This window comes from Diabrotica virgifera, chromosome 3, assembly GCF_917563875.1.
Source record: "Diabrotica virgifera virgifera chromosome 3, PGI_DIABVI_V3a".
Taxonomy (NCBI): Eukaryota; Metazoa; Arthropoda; class Insecta; order Coleoptera; family Chrysomelidae; genus Diabrotica; species Diabrotica virgifera.
In genome coordinates, this window is record NC_065445.1 from 19,049,469 (window position 1) to 19,070,501 (window position 21,033).

General features: G+C 32.5%; 1 protein-coding gene across 1 annotated transcript in view; it reads left to right on the forward strand.

Moving 5' to 3' along the window:
• The window catches only part of LOC114328424 (scoloptoxin SSD14-like), a 32,929-nt gene extending 12,141 nt beyond the window's left edge, over positions 1–20,788 (forward strand). The window contains exons 4-10 of the mRNA XM_028277276.2: positions 7,243–7,438; positions 8,388–8,588; positions 9,690–9,924; positions 16,859–17,049; positions 19,081–19,321; positions 20,137–20,253; positions 20,588–20,788. Coding sequence (XP_028133077.2) covers positions 7,243–7,438; positions 8,388–8,588; positions 9,690–9,924; positions 16,859–17,049; positions 19,081–19,321; positions 20,137–20,253; positions 20,588–20,749 — 1,343 coding nt within the window. The 3' untranslated portion in view covers positions 20,750–20,788. The remainder of the gene's footprint in view (positions 1–7,242; positions 7,439–8,387; positions 8,589–9,689; positions 9,925–16,858; positions 17,050–19,080; positions 19,322–20,136; positions 20,254–20,587) is intronic.
• The last annotated feature ends 245 nt before the right edge of the window (positions 20,789–21,033 follow it).

Here is a 21,033-nt window from a genome sequence, read left to right on the forward strand (position 1 = left end):
CTTTGAATATGATATTGGGACAAAGACCTTACCTACCCTTTCACAGTTTTTTAAATTTCTCGAGAAAAAGTGTGATATTCAGGAAAAATTAAATGTTTCAGATCATGATAAAAAGGTTAATAACAGGTCTCAATCAAAAACATCTTTCTTCTCATCAGTTGACCAACCATCACACTCTTTCTCTGATAATAATTGTACTTTTTGCAGAAGTAATGCTCATAAGGTTTATCAGTGTAATGATTTTAAATGCCTCTCTTTACAGGAAAAATTTAATTTTGTAAAAGGTAAGAAACTGTGTTTTAATTGTTTGGGTAGTAAACATTTCTCTCAAGATTGCGGCTCTACTCGATCATGTACTTTGTGTGGGGGTCATCATCACTCATCCCTCCATGGAACCTCTGAAAATGTCTCTTCCTCTAGGAACATCAATAGGCAAGCTCTCTCTCGTGAGCGCAATGCTCAAACTCCTCAAAATTCTCAAGGTGCTTCTCGTGTTGTCGCTCCCATATCTACTCAGCATTCTTTTAATAATCGCAGCCAAAATGAAGCTTCTACTAGCTCATCCAGACCTCCTTTAGATATGCAAAATTCTCCAGATTCTCAGGCAGCCACATCTCTCTCCGCTTTATCAGTTAAAACTGATGTATTGTTGGCTACCGCTTTAGTAACCGTTTATTCGAAAGACGGCAGACCCATGCATGCCAGAGCGCTCCTAGATAATGGGAGCCAACATTCGTTTATCTCTCGTGATTTGGTTGAGAAGTTAAAACTCATCCCTTATTTTAAACAGCTACAGATATCAACCATATCCGAAAACACCTCACTCTCAAACGAAATGTTAAACTTAGAATTTTTCCCCTATAATGTAAAGGACAGAAGTTTTAAAACTTCTTTCGCTGTACTCGATAGTATAACTTGTAGGCTTCCTAGAGCTACTATAGATAGAAGTAAAATAAAAGTCCCACAGGATCTCACTCTCGCAGATCCCTCGTATTCTGTTCCGGGTAAAATTGATTTGCTTCTAGCTGGTGATATCTATAGTGAATTATTGACGGATGGATTTATACGGTTAGGAAAAAATCTTCCCATTCTTCAGAATACTCACTTAGGCTATGTTATTTTTGGTACAATTAATCCTCAGGTTTTTCACCGTAATTCACATTTGGCTATCTCTCAGTCAAATGTTTCTCTCTTTGTTCAATCCGAACCCGAAGAAAATCAGTTGGATAAGTTGCTTCAACAATTTTTCGAAATTGAAGAAGTTCCCCTCGTTAGTAAATTAACTCCCGATGAAGAATTAGCGGAACAAATATTTAGCAAAACTACTCTTGTATTACCTTCAGGCCGCTTTCAAGTAAATCTTCCATTTGTCTCTGAAAACGCTAATAAAATGTTAGGTGAATCCTTTAAAATGGCCTTTAAAAGATTTATGAAATTAGAACATAGGCTCTTAAAAAACGAAAGTACATACGCTCAATATAAATCTTTCATTAATGAATATCTTCTTCTCGAACATGCGAAAATAGTGCCTCTCTCTCTAACCAACGAAAAGTTAGAAAGTAAATATTTTCTACCGCATCACTGTGTGTTTAAGGAAGAATCTTTAACAACAAAGCTTAGGGTTGTTTTTGATGGTTCGATGAAAAGCTCTAGTGGTTATTCGCTCAATGATATTTTACTCAAAGGTCCTACTCTTCAACCGGAACTTTTTGACATTTTGCTACGGTTTAGATTGTATTCCTTCGTTTTTACAACGGATATACAAAAAATGTATAGACAAGTTAGAATAAATCCTGCTCAAACCTCTCTTTTAAATATTCTCTGGCGTGACTCCCCTGAAAAAGACATTGAGTGTCTTGAATTGCAAACCGTAACGTATGGAACTAAAAGCGCTAGCTTTCAGAGTACTCGCTGTTTAATGGAACTGGCACAAACTTATCAGACTGAGTATCCTTTGGCCAGTGATGCTCTTCAAAATAGTTGTTACATTGATGACATTCTCTATGGCGCTAATGATGTACAGACTCTCCTTAAAGCACATAAGGAAATAACTAGTTTGCTTGGAACCGCTTGTATCTCTCTCCATAAATGGTGTTCTAACTCAGACTTGTTTTTAAAAAATATCTCTTCTTTCTCTTCGAACACTACTTATGTAATAGCTCCAGATAATGGCTCCAATAAGGTTTTAGGTTTATGTTGGAATCCTATTCTTGACACCTTCTCAATCTCTCTCCCAAATTTTACCTTAAAGGACTCGTACACCAAGAGAGAAGTACTGTCAATGATTGCCCAAATATTTGATCCTCAAGGCCTAATTAACCCAGTTACAGTTGTCGCTAAATTAATTATGAAAAAAATTTGGATTTCCAAAATTAATTGGAACGATATCATAGATGCAGATACGTTGCATGAGTGGCTAAATTTTGTTCGCAGTCTCTCTAATTTTAAGGATTTAAATATACCTCGGTGTCTCTTTTTAAGTCAAGAAATCACTAGTGTTGAGATTCACGCATTCTCGGATGCAAGTTTAAAGGCTTATGGAGCTTGCATCTACCTACGTGTGATTTATAGATCAGAACAAGTATCTTGTTCACTTTTAGCATCTAAGAGTCGTGTCGCTCCGCTAAAACCCTTGACTCTCCCAAGATTGGAACTCATGGGTGCGCTATTGTGTAGTAAGCTCACAGCAAGGATTGCTAATATTATTGAAGAAAAACTCTCTCGCTTAGACTCTATAAATATGTGGTCGGATTCAGAAATTGTTCTCGCTTGGCTTCGTTCGCATCCCTCTCGTTGGACTCAATTTGTAGCAAATAGGGTTGCACAAATTTTAGATAATTCTCCTAACGCTCATTGGAGGCACGTACGATCCAAAGAGAATCCTGCCGACATACTCTCCCGAGGAATGCTACCCGCTGAAATACTTAAATCTTCTTTGTGGTTTCATGGTCCTCAATTTTTGAATCAATCTCGGTTGGATTTGTTGAAATACAATCCAAAAGTTTATACCTCCAAGTTACCCGAAGAAAGGAAAGTAACTCTTCACATTCGAAATGATCAAATAGATTTTTTCACCTCTCTTTCTGATAGGTTCTCTAATTTTTCAAGGTTTGTAAGAACTTTAGCATTTATATTCAGGTTTGCCAATAATGCCAAATCGCCTTCTCGCAAGTTATCAAATTCTCTTGAAGTAAGCGAACTTCAAAACGCCGAACTGAAGATTGTTAAGATGCTTCAGTATTCTTCTTTCTCGCTTGAGCTTTCTGAGATTAAAAAAGGTAAAACTCTATCCAATAAGTCTCTTTTACGCTTAAACCCCTTTTTGGATGAAAATGAAATGCTGCGTGTAGGAGGTCGCCTTGGTAACTCAGACGTTACATTTGATCAAAAATATCCTCTTCTCCTTCCCTCAAAAAATCATGTAGTACGTCTCATTCTTCAGAGAGAACATATCAGACTTTGTCACTCTGGTCCTCAAAATACTTTATCTCAAATTCGACTTAAATATTGGCCTTTAAATGGACTACGTGAAGTTAAAAAGGTCATACACCAATGTATCCAAACCCGCTATTCAGATTATGGCAGATTTACCAAAGGAACGTTTGCAATCCTCTCGAGTATTCGCTCATGTCGGATTAGATTTTGGCGGGCCCTTTCAGATCAAAGCTTCCAAACTCCGCAAAGCTCCTTTGATAAAATCTTATATTGCTCTTTTCGTTTGTCTATCGACTCGAGCTGTTCACATTGAAGTCGTGTCCGGCCTTTCTACAGAGACGTTTCTTCTCGCTCTAAAACGTTTTATTAGCCGTAGAGGCCTCCCTCAGACTATATTCAGTGACAACGCCACGAACTTTTTGGGAGCTCGTAATCAGTTGTTTGAACTTTATAAGTTTTTAAAAGAAAAAGAAAACTCTCGCTCTATTAATGATTTTTTGGCATCATCGCATATTCGCTGGAAAACCATAGTTCCTCGAGCCCCTCATCATGGTGGCATCTGGGAAAGCGCTATAAAGAGCGCAAAGCATCATATCCGTAGACTCATGGGTGATATTAAGCTCACTTTTGAAGAATTTACCACTGTTCTCACTCAAATTGAAGCTGTGCTCAACTCTCAACCGCTTTGCTCCCTCTCAAATGATCCCTCTGATCTAACCTATCTGACCCCTGGACATTTCTTGATTGGACAATCTCTTACGTCATTTCCTGAAAGGGATGTAATCCACATTCCCGAAAATAGATTAAGTTTATGGCAACATCTCTCTAAACTCCAGCAAATGTTTTGGAAAAAATGGTCAATTGACTACTTGAACAGACTCCAAAATCGCCCTAAATGGTTTCTTCCTCATAAGAACCTAGAGCCCAACGATCTCGTCTTGTTGATTGAAGATAACACTCCTCCTCTTTACTGGGCTCTAGCAAGAGTGATTGATGTCTTTCCCGGAAAGGATGGCCGAGTAAGAGTTGCATCGGTCAAAACTAAAGATGGAGTCTTCAAGCGCTCTATTAATAAATTGTGTCCTCTACCAAATGACTGTTAAAATTAAGTTAAGTTTAGTGTTTTCGCTTAAGAACATTGTAAGTTGATTTATGTTAGGTTAGGTTTATGTTAAAGCCAGTGCTTCAACGCGGGGGAGTATGTTGTGAAAACAACAGTTATTTACATTAATTTGCTTTTATAAAAATATCTCTCTGTAAATCTGTTGGGACAATCTGTATTGTGTTTAAAATATTTAATTCTCTGAAAAACTTGAGTGTAGCGTTGTGTGTTTCATAAAATATACATCTGCATTTTTTATAGTTTCGGGGTAAAAGCAGGTCATTTTGCCAAAGAAGTGTAACATGTGTTTGGCCCTTTTCAGGGCGAATGGTGTAAACTAAACTATCAAAGATAATAGTGCAGAGATTTGAATAGAATTTCAGCAGTCTCTTTCTGATGTCAGATAAGAACACTTTGTTCGCTTGTGCGTCTCTTTTCGCCGTAAAAATACTCTCTCCGCAATAATTAATAGATTAAAAAGACTCTTACTCTCTCTCGTTCGCTATTAAGAATATCATTTATCGTTAAGCCGCTTATTTGTCAAAATCGTTGTTGTTAATAAATGTTTTGCTCGCCGAATACCCTTATTTATCGCTAATACACAACCCTTTCTATCGTATTAATTAGCACCTTTAAAACCAGACCAAATTAAATCTTAGAACCAGTTCTCCTAAAAGTTCACTATTTTGTTTATATCGAAGGACGGGACATACGGGTGTGGTCCTAAAATATTCACCTATGTCCAATTAGGCAAAAGGTAATAATTAAACCATTTTTGCCACGGTGGGGTGAGATTGAATAAAAACTCACACCACTAAGATTGCACTGATGATGATCGGTCAACCGATTGAAAACTAGTTCTGTCTTTGATGTAGCCCTGTATAGGGATTTTAACAAATATACCTTTTATAAAGGATTTTATGAGTTTAATATCTGTTCGGAGAGTTTAAGTCTATTCTGTCGGACAAAATAAATGTGCCGTTTTCGTGGTCTGACCGTTCCAAATTTTTAACCTGTTCCACAATTAAAACTGCCCCTGTTCCAGTGTTCCCATATATCAAAGTTTATCCGACTAGACACCCTTAAGCTATTAACAAATTTTCAGTTTGCTATTAATCAACTTTTTTTTCATACGCGGGATCCAGACCTAATAGTTTTTGAGGGTTAAAAATGGCCGGTTTTGCAATTTTTAAATTTTCAATCGCTTATATCTAGAAAACTATCACATTTAGAGAAAAGTCACTTGAGATCTTTTCTATTTGGAATGATCCAAAAAACCTAAAAAATTTATCCGATGCAAAAAATTAGTTTTAAGTAAAAACAAAAAAAAACGTTTAAAAATATTTTTCACTGCCTTTTGATCCTTGCAACATGAACATTTGTTAAAAGGAGCCTTTTCAAGTAAGATAGTGAAAAAAAATTTAATCAGAATATTTTTCCGCACATTTGTTTTCGCATATTACATACATGCAACGGTTGCAAATAGTTTCAAGCCTGCTTGATTATCAATTAAAAAGAACGGGGTTTTCGATATTGTATTTGCAAAAAACTCTTCGGGATTTCATCAATCGATGTTTAAAGAATATAAACCTACCTTGGCAATATTGAGATTTTCAGTTTTTCACATAGTTTTTGAAGGTTAAAAATGGCCGATTTCGCAATTTTTTAATTTTTAATCGCTTATATGTTAAAAACTATCAACTTTAGAGAAAAGTCACTAAATTTAAGCTAGCAGTAGAAGTAAAACGAACTTAAGGTTCCGCGGAACGGAATAGGAATAGCCGAACTGAACCGAGTACAGGACTTGTGCGTAGTCGGTTCAGTTCGTCTATTCCTATTCCGTTCCGCGGAACCTTAAGTTCGTTTTACTGCTACTGCTAGCGTAAATTTATCGCCCGTGGAGCCTTAGTCTAAAGACCTTTTATGTTTGGAATAACCAAAAAACCTAAAAAATCTTTGTTCGATGCAAAAAAATAATTTTAGGAAATAAACAAAAAAAAACGTTTAAAAAATTTTTGACTCTTTTTTGGTCCTAGCAACATGCAAATTTGTTAAAAGGGGTCCTTTTTGAGTAAGATTGGATAGAAAATCTCAATCAGAATATTTTTCCTAGCGGATGTGCAGTGGCTTTCTGGACTAAATAAAGAGTAACACTTCCTAAAAATACAGGAGCCAAACAATGCGCAAAAAAAATCATTTGGTCTAGTACAGCACGACAAGATGATGCAAATACTAAAAGAAGCACGAAATAACAACCAAGATCTGAAAGTAAATTTTCAATATCCACAACCTCTCTCTGGATATAAAAGTGAGAATGCAGCGATGCTACCTGACCCTCAGAAGAATGAAGAAGAACCAACAGGTACTGACCACCATCAAATATCGAAAGCTACAGTACTTGGGATACGTTATGCGAAATGAATTCAAATATGCCGTCCTACAAGCCATCCTGCAAAGAAAAATATTTGGAAAGCGAGGTTCAGGAAGAAGAGCATTCTGGTTAAAGAACCTCATAATCTGGTTCAATACAGCTGTAAAGCTTTTCCGCAATGCTGTAGACAAAATAATGATTGCCATGATGATATCCAACATTCGTCAGGGAGAGGTACACCAGGTAGAAGAAGATTTAGTTTTTGTTTTTGTCGATAAAATATTTTTTCCTTTCCTCTTTTTTTGGAACTCTAGTTACTTAATGTATTTTACAGGTGGTCTATCTGTAGCAGTTCCTGGGGAAACTCGAGGATACTGGATACTATACAACAAATTTGGAGGTGGAGTTCCATGGAGTTCCTTAGTAGAACCTACAATTAAACTCTGCGAAGAAGGAATTGAAATGAACGAACTTACCTACAATAACCTAAGAGATCTTATCGATGTTGTCAGGGGTGATCGTGGATTAAGGTATGTAGCTGTATTTAATTCAATGCCATGTTGACCGTACAACATTAGTATTATATTCAGAAAATAATAATATAAAACACTATGTAAAAAAGAATTCCGATGGAGTGTGTTAAAATGTAACAGAAAAAGATAAAAGAAGACCGGAATCAATGCAACGTGAATGAGCGAAATTTCTCTCAAAATTTGTTATTTTACGATCCTTAAGGCCATCGGTACATAATTCGCAAATATTTTGCGACTATCCCTACTTTTTCTGTCTTTACACGGCAAATTACGTGTAGTAAAATTGTTACTGGAATGGATATGTAAACTTTATTTGACAATATGGCTTTTGAATGTTCTTGGGTAACTGTTACTTGTATAATTAATTGTCTTAATTATTAGTTCAGTTAATTAATATGATAATTTTTTCATTAACTAAATATTCAGTGATTGTAATAATTTATCTACTGTACAACAAAAACTAATAATCAATCGAGAAAAGAGGAAAAGTGATAAAGTGATTTTTTAATAATATATTGTTACTATGACACGCTTACAAATTTGAACATCTTTAACTACAAAATACTTGGATCACTAAATATATACTGGTGTATTCTCTGCTTGGATCTTCCATAAATAATAAACAATAAATAACTTTTTATTAAGTTCACGTCTTAAATCAATTATTTATCAAATACACTATCACTATTATTTAATCAACAACTCAAAATATCCCCGATGCCATGTCAAATATTTAAAATGCGTTTTTTCCCGTGAATTGTCGGTAAAATGACACGGTTCAAAGGTATTTAACATACAGGTACTAAAGCGTCCACCCTTCCGAGTAGTAGTCTAATCACGTTGTGTTAAGATTTTTATTATTGTATGAATTAACCAACTTAATCAAATTTCTACCGCTCACACTGGTGGTGTACCATTTGGTGTAATTATTTTATAACATTTTCAGGGAAATTTTTATTAATCCAGCTACGGACCAAGTTTATAAGAAGGGAGAAAAATATAGAAGAGTGAAATTTGCTCAAACATTAAGAGTAATTGCAAGAGAAGGTGGAAATGCGCTGCATGACGGATCTCTTACTAAAAATTTTGTCGCAGATATCAAAGCTAACGGTGGCATTATTACCGTAAAGGATTTAGCTGATTTCAAGTAAGTTATTTAAATAAATACAATTATTATTATTTTTTAATATCTTACTTGTTTAAATATAAATAATACAGAAGAATTCATTCGCCGTAAAACGAAATCAAGAGACGTTTTATATTTCAGTTCGTTCAGAGAGCGCCATAAACACTCTCACTAGTTTCATTCTCATAAGAGATCATCAGAGAGCGTATTTATGGATATCTCTGAAGAAACTGAAACAAACCAAGCATCCTAGTACCGAATAAGGACAAAATAACTCGATATGGATGCCGTAGCGAAATATTTATATTATGCCTAAAACAATTTTTTATTTATATTAAGACTTTATGCAAATCCGCAGTATACATATTTGAATTTGAAATAAAATAAAATAAAATATAATAAAATAAAATAAAATAAAATAAAATAAAATAAAATAAAATAAAATAAAATAAAATAAAATAAAATAAAATAAAATAAAATAAAATAAAATAAAATAAAATAAAATAAAATAAAATAAAATAAAATAAAATAAAATAAAATAAAATAAAATAAAATAAAATAAAATAAAATAAAATAAAATAAAATAAAATAAAATAAAATAAAATAAAATAAAATAAAATAAAATAAAATAAAACTAAAATAAAATAAAATAAAATAAAATAAAATAAAATAAATAAAATAAAATAAAATACAATGAAATGAAATAAAATAAAATAAAATAAAATAAAATAAAATAAAATAAAATAAAATAAAATAAAATAAAATAAAATAAAATAAAATAAAATAAAATAAAATAAAATAAAATAAAATAAAATAAAATAAAATAAAATAAAATAAAATAAAATAAAATAAAATAAAATAAAATAAAATAAAATAAAATAAAATAAAATAAAATAAAATAAAATAAAATAAAATAAAATAAAATAAAATAAAATAAAATAAAATAAAATAAAATAAAATAAAATAAAATAAAAAAGGTGATTTGAATCACACTTTCTTTGAGTGCACAAAATACATTCCATACACCTATAATTTAATCGAAGATTTAATAAAATGTAATAGTTTTCCACCTTTCATTTTTCACCTTATTTAGTTTGAATCATTTTTATTATTTGTTTTTAGGGTGGAATTCCTTAATCCAATTAATACGACATTCAGCGGAAAACAGATATATTCTTTTCCCTTACCTGGATCAGGGATAATAATGACATATATTTTAAATATACTAGAAAACTATTTACCTCGCAATGATCATTTTTCAGTGAAAACTTACCATAGAATAATCGAAGCCCTAAAGTACGGTTATGCTATGAGAAGCGGGCTTGGAGACAAAGATTTTGTTCCTGGACTGGATGATGTAAGTAGGATGGTTATTCGTTAAAAAAGTTCCCTATGCCGCATGCCGCTCAGAAATCTGCCCAGCTGGACGGACTGGGAGAAATCTGGCAACACTGCCTTATAGATTAACTCTCCCTCTCTTTCACTCACCATGTGATGATAATATAATTTTATCACCTAGAGCTTGCCTATCTATTAACCCGGGAACAGTCGCGCCGTTGGAAAAAATCATAACATTTTATCCTTTTCCGTGATAACTTGATGAAAAGTTTTGCAACATAACTTTCCACTCGTAAGTGTCTCGAGGAGGAATGTAGTAATGTGGGGGATCTTTTTTTTATTTCTTTTTTTTATTTCTTTTAATCTTTTGTGGAATTTATGGCAGAACCAACTAGCTTTAAAATTGTTAGAATAGTTATTTATGAAGCAGTTCGTGAAGTATGCTTTTTGCAAACATACGCGATGTTTAGAGCACGAGCTACAGCGGAGCGAGTGCTATATATCGCGTAAGTTCGCAAAAAGTACTTCACGCAGTTTCATAAAATATTTTATCTACTATGAACAAATAAAGAAACTGTAACTCTTCGTCACTGGAATTCATTTCTATTCTACAATTTTTAGAACTTTGATATTTAAAAATTATAACTTCTTTCAAAGCACAAAACTGTCAAAACTTTTGTCATAATTTATTGCTGACAATGTCATCACCATGACAACGCGAAAGTTAAGGATATTTGATTATATGAAAGTGTGCCAAAAACAGTGCGAAAAAGTAAATCGCATTTAAAATTGTCCCATTGTTACTTCACGCACAGTTTAAATCCTTCACGCACTGCTATCTATATTGACAGTTTTCACAAACTAAAAACTTATACCTAATATGAGATAGAGTAGATAAATAGATATTTTTAAAATAACAAGTAGGTAAACGAAAATATTATAAAATAGAAAATTTCTATTTAATGTGTTTTAAATTCGTATTTAAATTCGTATTGTTAGATTTTTTCTCTACGCGCGACTGCTTACGTAACAGAAGTGAGCGCGACTTCTCCCGGGTTAAGCAAAACGTGTTTTTATACCGTCTCTGACAGTATAAAAGTGGAAACTGAAATCCATTTGATTATTCTCTGTATGCTGAACGGAGAATAACCAAACAGGTATAATAGGTAAGTTAAACGTATTCCGACCATATTCCGAATCCCCTTCGTCTTGTCGAGCTGCGCGAATTCGATGAGTCACAACCCCATCCTAAGCTATGCGAGTTGAGCGAAGCGAACCTGACATATTCTTTCCTTCTGGCGAGATGAACGAGATTTCCTCTTCTTATACATCTATTTCGCGTTAATAAATAAATACGATTCCTAATCCACTCGATCGTCGGTTAGAATCATTATTCATGTATCAAATATCGTCACATCGACCCGAAATATACGAAAGTCCGATATGAAGATTGTAAATATATTTTGGTAACGAAATTAACAAGTAGTTAAAGTTAATTACCTCATCTTTTGTAATTTTGGTTTTAATCCTGTCTTTGTTACACGAGATTATCACAGTGCCACCCGAGCAGGGACACTGAACTCACTACTAGACCAGGGCGCATCTGTAAAAATATTAGTACATTTGGATGTTGAGTGGTGACTTATATTTTTTTGCAGAAATTGCTTGAAAGTAACTCATATAATAATATTTGAGTTATCCTCCCACTCAAAAAGTTCCGGAACATTGTTTAAATAATCAAAATTTCAAAAAATTAAGGAAAAATTCGATTTTTTCTTCGTTTTTTGATTATAACTTTAAAAGTATTAATTTCCGAGAAAAGTTGCATTGATATAAAAGTTGCGTAATTATATTTCCTACAATATAGGATCAGTTAAAATTTTTTTAAATTGTCACCCTAGTTGCTAAATAACAATAGTTGCGAAAAAAACATAAAAAAAACAAGTAATTGCATTTTACGTTTTTCAACCATTTATGCTACACTTAGGACCTTTCACGCAGAAAAACTTTATAATATAGTAAAACAAAACTGTAAATTTAATTAAGATCGGTTAAATATATTTTGCAAAATAAATTTTGAAATTCAGCTTTCGCAAAAAAATTCATTTTTTCAAAATGTAATGTCGCTGGACTGAAAATAAAGCAGACAGCAAGTTGAATTTTTTTTTACATATAGAAGAATACTGTGCCTTTTATTTGCAATTTGCAAAATTAAAATCGGTTAACTACCACGACGTCAGGAATTTTTTAAAATAAACATTAATTTTTGGTGCTAGCGCAGGACAGCGGATACGTTTGCTCAGATTGGGAATTCCAATGACCTTTGATAATAATTGATAAATTTTAATTTTTAGTACATTTCGATATAAATAAATAAATTGGTTTATTGCAAAATAAAAACATATACTCTGTCCTTTGAAATAACACTTTTTTAGCAAAAACTTTCTTTGTTCATATATTTTAACTTAAGAGAATATAAGTTTATTATTTTTAAACATATGCAATTGTTTAAACAATATTTCACAAACAATAATCAAATTAGTTTGATTTTTGTGGAATTAAAATATTAAAATACAACAAAATATAGAGTAAGAAAATAATATATTATATAAAGATTGGAAGAAATTTTGGTGGAAATCAACTTTGGGTTGCAAGCGGTGTGAATCGAACACCGCTGTCCTGCGCGTAGCACCAAAAATTAATGATTATTTAAAAAAAATCCTGATGCCGTGGTAGTTAACCGATTTTAATTTTCCAAATTGCAAATGAAAGGTATAGTATTCTTCTATATGTAAAAAAATCAACTTGTTATCTGCTTTATTTTCAGTCCTGCAACATTTTGAAAAAATGAATTTTTTTTGCGAAAGCTGAATTGCAAAATTTATTGTGCAAAATCTGTTGAACCGAATTCAATGAAATTTTATAGTTTTATTTTATTATATCATAAAGTTTTTCTGTGTAAAATATGAAGGTCCTAAGTGTAACGCAAATGATTGAAAAACGTAAAATGCAAATACTTGTTATTTTATGTTTTTTTCGCAATTATTGCTATTGTGCAACAAGGGTGACAATTTTTAAAATTTTTGACTAATCCTATATTGTACAAAATTTATTTACACAACTTTTATGTTGGTGTAACTTTCTCGGAAGTGCATACTTTTAAAGTTATAATCGAAAAACGAAGAAAAAAATCGAATTTTTCCTTCATTTTTTGACATTTTGATTATTTAAACAATGTTCCGGACATTTTTGAGTGGGAGGATAACTCAATTATTGCTATATGAGTTAATTCCAAGCCATTTTTGCAAAAAATATGAGTCACCTCTCAACGTCCATCTTAAAACAGGTGCGCCCTGGACTATACACCATTTGCGAATATGTTGAACAAATATACACTCTTACCCATAAACAATTAACTGACGATGTTAAGAATAACGATGGGAAATAGGTGAAATTCATTTTGCATTTAAAAAACCTATCATAGCATGAATTTCATATTGGTGGTGTCAGCAAGTGGGACCTCCATTTTCGAAGGCTGCTAGGCTGACACTGAGCAATGCAGCGAGGCGAAAGTGGTGGGGTGAGAGAGAGGCAGGTTTGGTGTGTAAGTTTTTCTGGCCAGTTTTTGGACTGCGTCTTTAACTTCAAGAATCTTTGGTGGTTCCACCCGTCTATTCCGCTAACCTCAACATTTTCATGTTCCAGGTTCTCTTCCTTGTCCTCTTTATAAAGTACCCGGTAAAAGTATTTCCCACATCGATTTAATGCACCTTTCCATGTTTTTATTAGGTACCACTTAGACTTCTGCATTGGTTTGTAATTGCCTTGGATGCTTTTCTATTGGTGTTAATTTCCTTATAGTATGTTTTGAATATTTTTCTGTATTCTTTCTATATTTTTTATATCTTCCTTTATTCTGGTCCAGTAGGGGGTCTATATCTTTCTGGCATTCTTGATTTACATTTTGATTGATTCCTTTGCCTGTTGGTGATGTTTTCTCAATGCCGTTCTACAACTCTTACATCTCTAAACTTTTGAAAATTCCAATTCTTTATAGCCGTTTTACAATGTGAATTTTTAATTATAGTCCGTTTGCTAAAGTCAGACACAACTGGCTAGTGATTTTAGTAAGTAATTTTGCCAATTTGTATGGATTGTAAAATTGGCAAAAAATAATTACTATAGTCTGTTCGCTAAACTCAGACACAACTGGCTAGATATTTTAGTCAATAGTTAATAATTACTAAATAGTTAATAATTACCAAATAATTAGTAATTTTGCCAATTTTTGCAAAATGGGTAAAAAACAAAAAAATTACCGACTAAAATATCTAGCCAGTTGTGTCTGAGTTTAGTGAACCGACTATAAATAGGTAATAATTACTAAATAGTTATAGTCCGTTCTTTAACGGTAAAATATTGCAAAACCTCTAAATTTTAAAGAACCGCTTGGATTGACATGAAATTTGGCATTTCACATAGCTAACAAGTCAAAGAAAAAAAGTGATATTGTGCCGATATGTGCTTTTGCGCTGGGGGTGGTTTTTACACCCTCTTGGGGGTGAAAAAATATTCGTCCAAAGAAAGTCAGGAAATGGATAAACTGGCTAATTTCAAGTAACTTTTGTTCTATAGAGTTTTTTCACTAAGTCAATACTTTTCGAGTTATTTGGCAGTGAATATGTTTATTTTTTCAACAAAATAACCACGCTTTTAGACGGTTTTTCGCAAATAACTCAAATAGTAAGAATTTTGTCGAAAAAACATTCTTAGCAAAAGCCTGTAGAAAATTTAAAAAAATGGTGTATATATCACGTCTCTACACTTAGTAGAAGCAGAGTTATTGCTAATGAAAAATAGGTTCATATTCGTCAAATTCCAAATGGAATATTTTAACGTGAAATAACCAAAAATGAAGCACATTTCGGGGAAAACTCATTACAACTTATTTAAAGTGTTCAAATAAAGCTTCATTTTTGTTTTATAAAAAAAATTTCTAGCATCAAAATTAAACAAGTTACGCTCAAAATAAAGTTAGTCCATTTTATTTTTGTTAAAAAAATCGGGAAAATCACCCCCTAATTAGTATCTTAAATGAACGTTACAACTTCACAAGTTTCTTGACTCGTGTATATGTATATTGTTTATATGATCTGTAAGTTTCATCGGCTCAAAGTCCTTATTATTGAAAGGGCTATAGTTAAAAGGGGTTGAACAAGTCACTGATCACGAATGTATGCAAATTTAGAAACACCAAATCTTAATCAATTTTTGTCCAATAGAAAAACAAAAAAATACATGATATTCAGAAAAGCAAATCTGACTTTTTTTGTTTCTCAAGATTTTTTGTATCTCTAACAATTTTTAAGTTATTTGGAAAAAAACATATTTTTCAAAATTTAAAATTTTTAAAAATTTTACTTTGAAACCAAATTTTTTCAAAAATAAGCACTTTGAACCGATGAAACTTACAGATCATATAAACACAACATAACTAAAATAATTTGTGGAGCGGTAACGATTAATTTCATTTAAGTTGCTAATTAGGGGGTGGTCTTCCCGATTTTTTTTTGGAAAAACAAAAGGGACCAACTTTATTTTAAGTGTAACTTGCTTAAATTTAATGCTAGAAACTTTTTGTAAAAACAGAAATAAACATTTTTTAAACACTTTAAAAAAGTTAAAATGAGTTTTCCCCAAAAGGTGCTTAATTTTTTGGATATTTCACGTCGAAATATTCTATTTGAAATTTGGTGAATATGAATCTATTTTTGATTGGCTACAACTCTGGTTCTACGAGATCCGGAGACCTAACGCGTACACCATTTTTTTAACATTTTTATAAGCTATATTTTTGCTAAGAACGTTTTTTAGACAAAATACTTACTTTTTGAGTTATTTGCGAAAAACCGTCTAAAAATGGGGTTATTTTGTTGAAAAATGAACATATTCACTCGCAAATAACTCGAAAAGTGTTGACTTGGCGAAAAAGCTGTATAGAACAAAAGTTACTTAAAATTAGTCAGTTTACCCATTTCTGGACTTATTTTGGACATATATTTTTTCACCCCCAAGAGGGGGTGAAAGTCACCCCCAGGGCAAAAGCACACATCGGCACAATATCACTTTTTTTATTTGACATGTAAGCTATACGTATGCCAAATTTCATGTCAATTTCTAGCGGTTCTTTAAAATTTAGAGCAAAAACCGTGAAAGAATGGACTATTATAGGTCTGGATCCCGCGTATGAAAAAAAGTTGATTAATAGCAAGCTGAAAATTTGTTAATAGCTTAAGGGTGTCCAGTCGGATAAACTTTGATATATGGGAACACTGTAATAGGGGCAGTTTTAATTGTGGAACAGGTTAAAAATTTGGAACTGTCAGACCACGAAAACGGCACATTTATTTTGTCCGACAGAACAGACTTAAACTCTCCGAACAGAGATTAAACTCTCATGCAAAAATCAGACTGCTGTTTATCACCTGTCATAATTCCTGTCATTTGACATATTCTACATGTTCCACTCATTAAAACGCCCATTTGGTGATAAATAGCAGTCTGATTTTTGCATGAGAGTTTCATCTCTGTTCGGAAAGTTTAAGTCTGTTCTGTTGGACAAAATACATGTGCCGTTTTCGTGGTCTGATCGTTCCAAATTTTTAACCTGTTCCACAATTAAAACTTCCTCTGTTCCAGTGTTCCCATATATCAAAGTTTGTCCGACTAGACACTCTTAAGCTATTAATAAATTTTCAGCTTGCTATTAATCAACTTTTTTTTCATACGCGGGATCCAGACCTATTAGTAATTTTGCCAGTTTTGGCAAAATTGGCAAAAAAAAACATTACCTACTAAAATCAGTAGCCAGTTGTGTCTGAGTGTAGCAAATCGACTTTATTTACCATTATACAAATTGTGGAATAATAATGTATATTATTTTAAATTTCTAGATGGTGGCCAAGTTGTCTTCCAAACGTTTTGCCGCAGAGACCAGACAGAAAATTACAGATTTCAAAACATTCAATGACGCCACACACTATGGTGCTACATTCGAATCAATTCAAGATCATGGTACAGCTAACCTCTGTGTTTGGGGTCCAAATGGTGATGGTATAGCTCTTACAACCAGTATTAATTATATGTAAGTTCAATTACACAGAAAAAGCTGTTGTTGTTATTTTTTCCTCATATACAGTTGAGTCCCTGAATCTTTACCCGTGTGTCCTCATTTAAAGCATACGAAATAAGTCGATGATACGTCGGAAATTGAAATTTATTAAACGCAACAGCAAGTGACAATAAGTGACTTGCTGTTGCGTTTAGTACATTTCAATTTCCGAGTTATCATCGACTTATTTCGTATGCTTTAAATGATGACGCACGGGCAAAGATTCAGGTACTGAACTGTATGTATGAGCTTATAGTCTATAGTTTCTCCAGTAGAATATTATTTCAGCTTTTTCGTGGTGGCTGCACTGATCGCCTTCCCACAGGAAATGGTCTTTCGTCGTTTTTCTACTCTGTTCTCGGTCATTTTGCCCATATGGTCGTTTCAGTCCACTCTATTTTTGTAGCCATTGATTAGTGGTTTCTATTTTACATCTACGTCTTATGTATATGTTCTTGATTCTATGCATACAGTTGAGTCCGCGAGTCTTTACCCGTGCGTCATCATTTAAAGCATACGAAATAAGTCGGAAATCTATTTCACGCAACAACAACTGACAGAAAGTGGCTACTGTTCCGATGACGGGTTTTATTATAAAATTTGACGTTATCAAATATATAGAATGTCAAATGTAAGTTTTGCTTCAAAATTTTTGTGCAGAATTACAGCTACATTTGAAGTAGCTTAATAAATTGTTTTAATTTTTATTGAAAAATAAATAAATAAACAATTTATAAAAAAATTCAATAACATATTTTATTTTTGTTATTTTATTCACTTTGACGGAAATCTAAACACAATCATTTCTTTACTGTGTGAATGACGTTAGCTTTGTACGTTTTAAATATTAATTGCCAAAATAGAATTATTTACCTTAAATTTTCAAAGCCTAACATAAAATTAGTTGTGAAAACAACTGTTTGTGTAATATAAAGAAGCTTCAAAACGCAAAAATTCGACAAAAACCGCAAAAAATTCAACTGACTGACAGCCACAAAACTAAACAAAGCAGAAACGTCAAACAAATTGTGCTTAAAATATGAAAACATACCGAATCGTCTTTTTTTGTACCTATCTCTTTTCAATGCACTGAGTTTAGATGGTTTATAAAAATAACATGTGTTTTTACTTAATAAGAAACGGCAGCTGGTTTGTCATGAGTTTCATGCGTGGAAGAGAATGATGCTAGATAAAAAGTATGTGTTTTATCTCACCAGGTATTAATGACGCACGGGTAAAGACACGCGAACTCAACTGTACGTGTTTTTTCATAAATATTTCGGAGAATTTTCATTTCTGCAATTTTCAGCACTCTTATTTTTTTACCTCAGGATACTCTGCGCTCTTAACTCTCTAAATGAGGTTCATATAAACTGTCTTTCCTGATAGTTAAATAGATAAACATCTGTCAGAAAATAGCACACAGTTTTAGATGGTATTGTTGTATTTCTCTCTAACTTCATTATGATGAACTTAATCATTATTGCGGCTAATATAAATAAATATAAATGCCCACAAATACTAACCAACATAACATGAAACACATGACAAAGTGATACTAAAATAACAAAACTACACTGAGACTAAAATAGGGATGATGAGTGGTTGGATGGAATAAAGTGAATTAGAAAAAAATATTATAGGTCTCATGAGAAGATTGGTAAAATAAATGTATTAAATAGAGAGACCTGAAGGGGGAAATGAAAGAAAGTTTTTAAATTTTATGAGAAAATTTTTTATGGTAAATGGTTCATGATTAATAATTAGGGGGGATAAGATTAAATAAAAGTCAAAATTCCACCCATTTTCCTTTAATTTACAGTGGTTTTATTATTTCTAGATGTAACCTGATGATGGTCTGATATGACCGAAACGTTCGTTCTGTGTTGTATTTAATAATCCAATTTGGATAATTAAAAAAAATATTAATCTAATTCATATACCAGTAATAAAGGAAGTATTTTTATTACTTCAGCAAACCTTTTAAGTTTATTGTTTTTCCAGCTTGGGAGCAGGATTTGTTTCAGAAAGCACCGGCATCATACTCAATGATTCTATGGATGATTTCTCAACACCGGGATTGGTCAATGAATACGGTTATCTTCCATCTCCATCAAATTTCATTCGTCCGGGAAAACGACCACAGTCCTCAATGTGTCCGACAGTCATATTGGATAAAAGAAACGACCTTTTCATGATCGTTGGCGGTGCCGGAGGAAGTAAAATTATTTCAAGTGTAACGCAGGTTGGTATTTACTTATAGTGCAGTTGTAACGCTTAAGCAAAAGGGTTGATACCTAACTAAACTGCTTCTTTGCATTATAATGGTAAATATAATGATAACAATATATTTACAATTCAGAATTGGTGACTAAACCATAACAACTTTTTTACAATAATATCTAAGACTTATAATACCCTATACCTATAAAGTTACGCCATAATCGCGTCTAATAACAAAATAATATGAATCCCCATGTCTTTCACCTATTCTGTATTTATACCCATCAAATTATAAACACAGCACCTATAGTTCAATGTCGTGTTTACTTATTATCTTGCCATACTTGGTAAGGTTAATTATTCTAGTTAAACAATAAGAAGGTTATTCAAAATTAGACGTAGAACATATTTTATATTAATTATACAGAGTGTCATAATATCACTACACAGTCAGTGAGGGTATTTGGCTCTGAATTCCGAATTTACTTGATATTTTCACAGGAAGTAGGGGATAGCTCAAGAAACAAAGTGCACCCTTTTCCAAAATACCCTTTTATTTTGGTGGTGGTTCTCACTAAGTACTTCTCGGGGGTAGAAAATGTTTTTGGTCAATGTCATGTTTGAATACTTATAAAATTAACTGGCGAGTTTATATAATTACCGACTCTTAAGGGCGTTTAAATAAACCTATCCAAGTTTTTTTCCTTCAAGTAGATAATTCTACTGGTATTGCCCCCAAAATCACAATGTAGCGTTACTTCAGTTCTAATAATACTAGATAAGTTAATTCCATTGTAAAACTAGCAGACCAATATTCTACTTTTTTTTGTTTTTTAGGTTATACTCAATCGCTTATACTTTAACATGGATGTGGAAAGTGCATCCGGTCTACAAAGGATACATCACCAACTTTTCCCAATGACATTGGATATGGAGGACGATTGGGTACATCAGGTAATATTAAAAATATACATCAAAAACCTGTCAAAAACCTACCCTTCTTCTTCTTCTTTTTCTTCTTCTTCTTCTTCTGCTTTGTGTGTAGATATGGTTCTATCTGTTTTTCACTGTGCCTCTATCGTTTTCGTGGTCTTTCCATTGATCTTCTTCCTGTTGGGTAACCGTCTCTTGCAGTCTTTACAAGTCTATTTGTTGTCATTTGGCTTATAATAATATTATCGTTTCCGTTCCATTCTACTCAGTTCTTTCTTGCACAATCCTTGATGTCCTCTAAATTATTTTATAAATAATTATAATCGGAAGCTTATTCATCTTTATTTGGTTACAGAATCCAGAAGTAGTAAGAGGTCTCCAAAGTAAAGGTCACAATCTAACCATCTCTTATCCAGATGGGTTTGTAGCAGTAACTACGATATCCTTAGATATGTATAAAAGAAGTATCGTTGGTGTATATGACAAAAGAAGAAGTGGTTCAGTTGCCTATATGTAGTTAGAATACAAGTAATTAAATTAAATGTATGGGTTTGTAGCAGTAACTACTATATCTTGAGATATGTATAAAATAATTATCATGTATCAAGAAGTTGTTCAGTTGCTTATATGTAGTTAGAATACGAATAATTAAATTAAATGTGCAAATATAACATAAAAAGTATTTTGTACTAAAATGACTATACAGGGTGTTTGGTACATAATGGGCCATAGCTTAACCTTAGATTCCTGAGGTTAAAATAGGTCGATTTAAGCTAACTTACCTTAGTACGAAAGTTGATA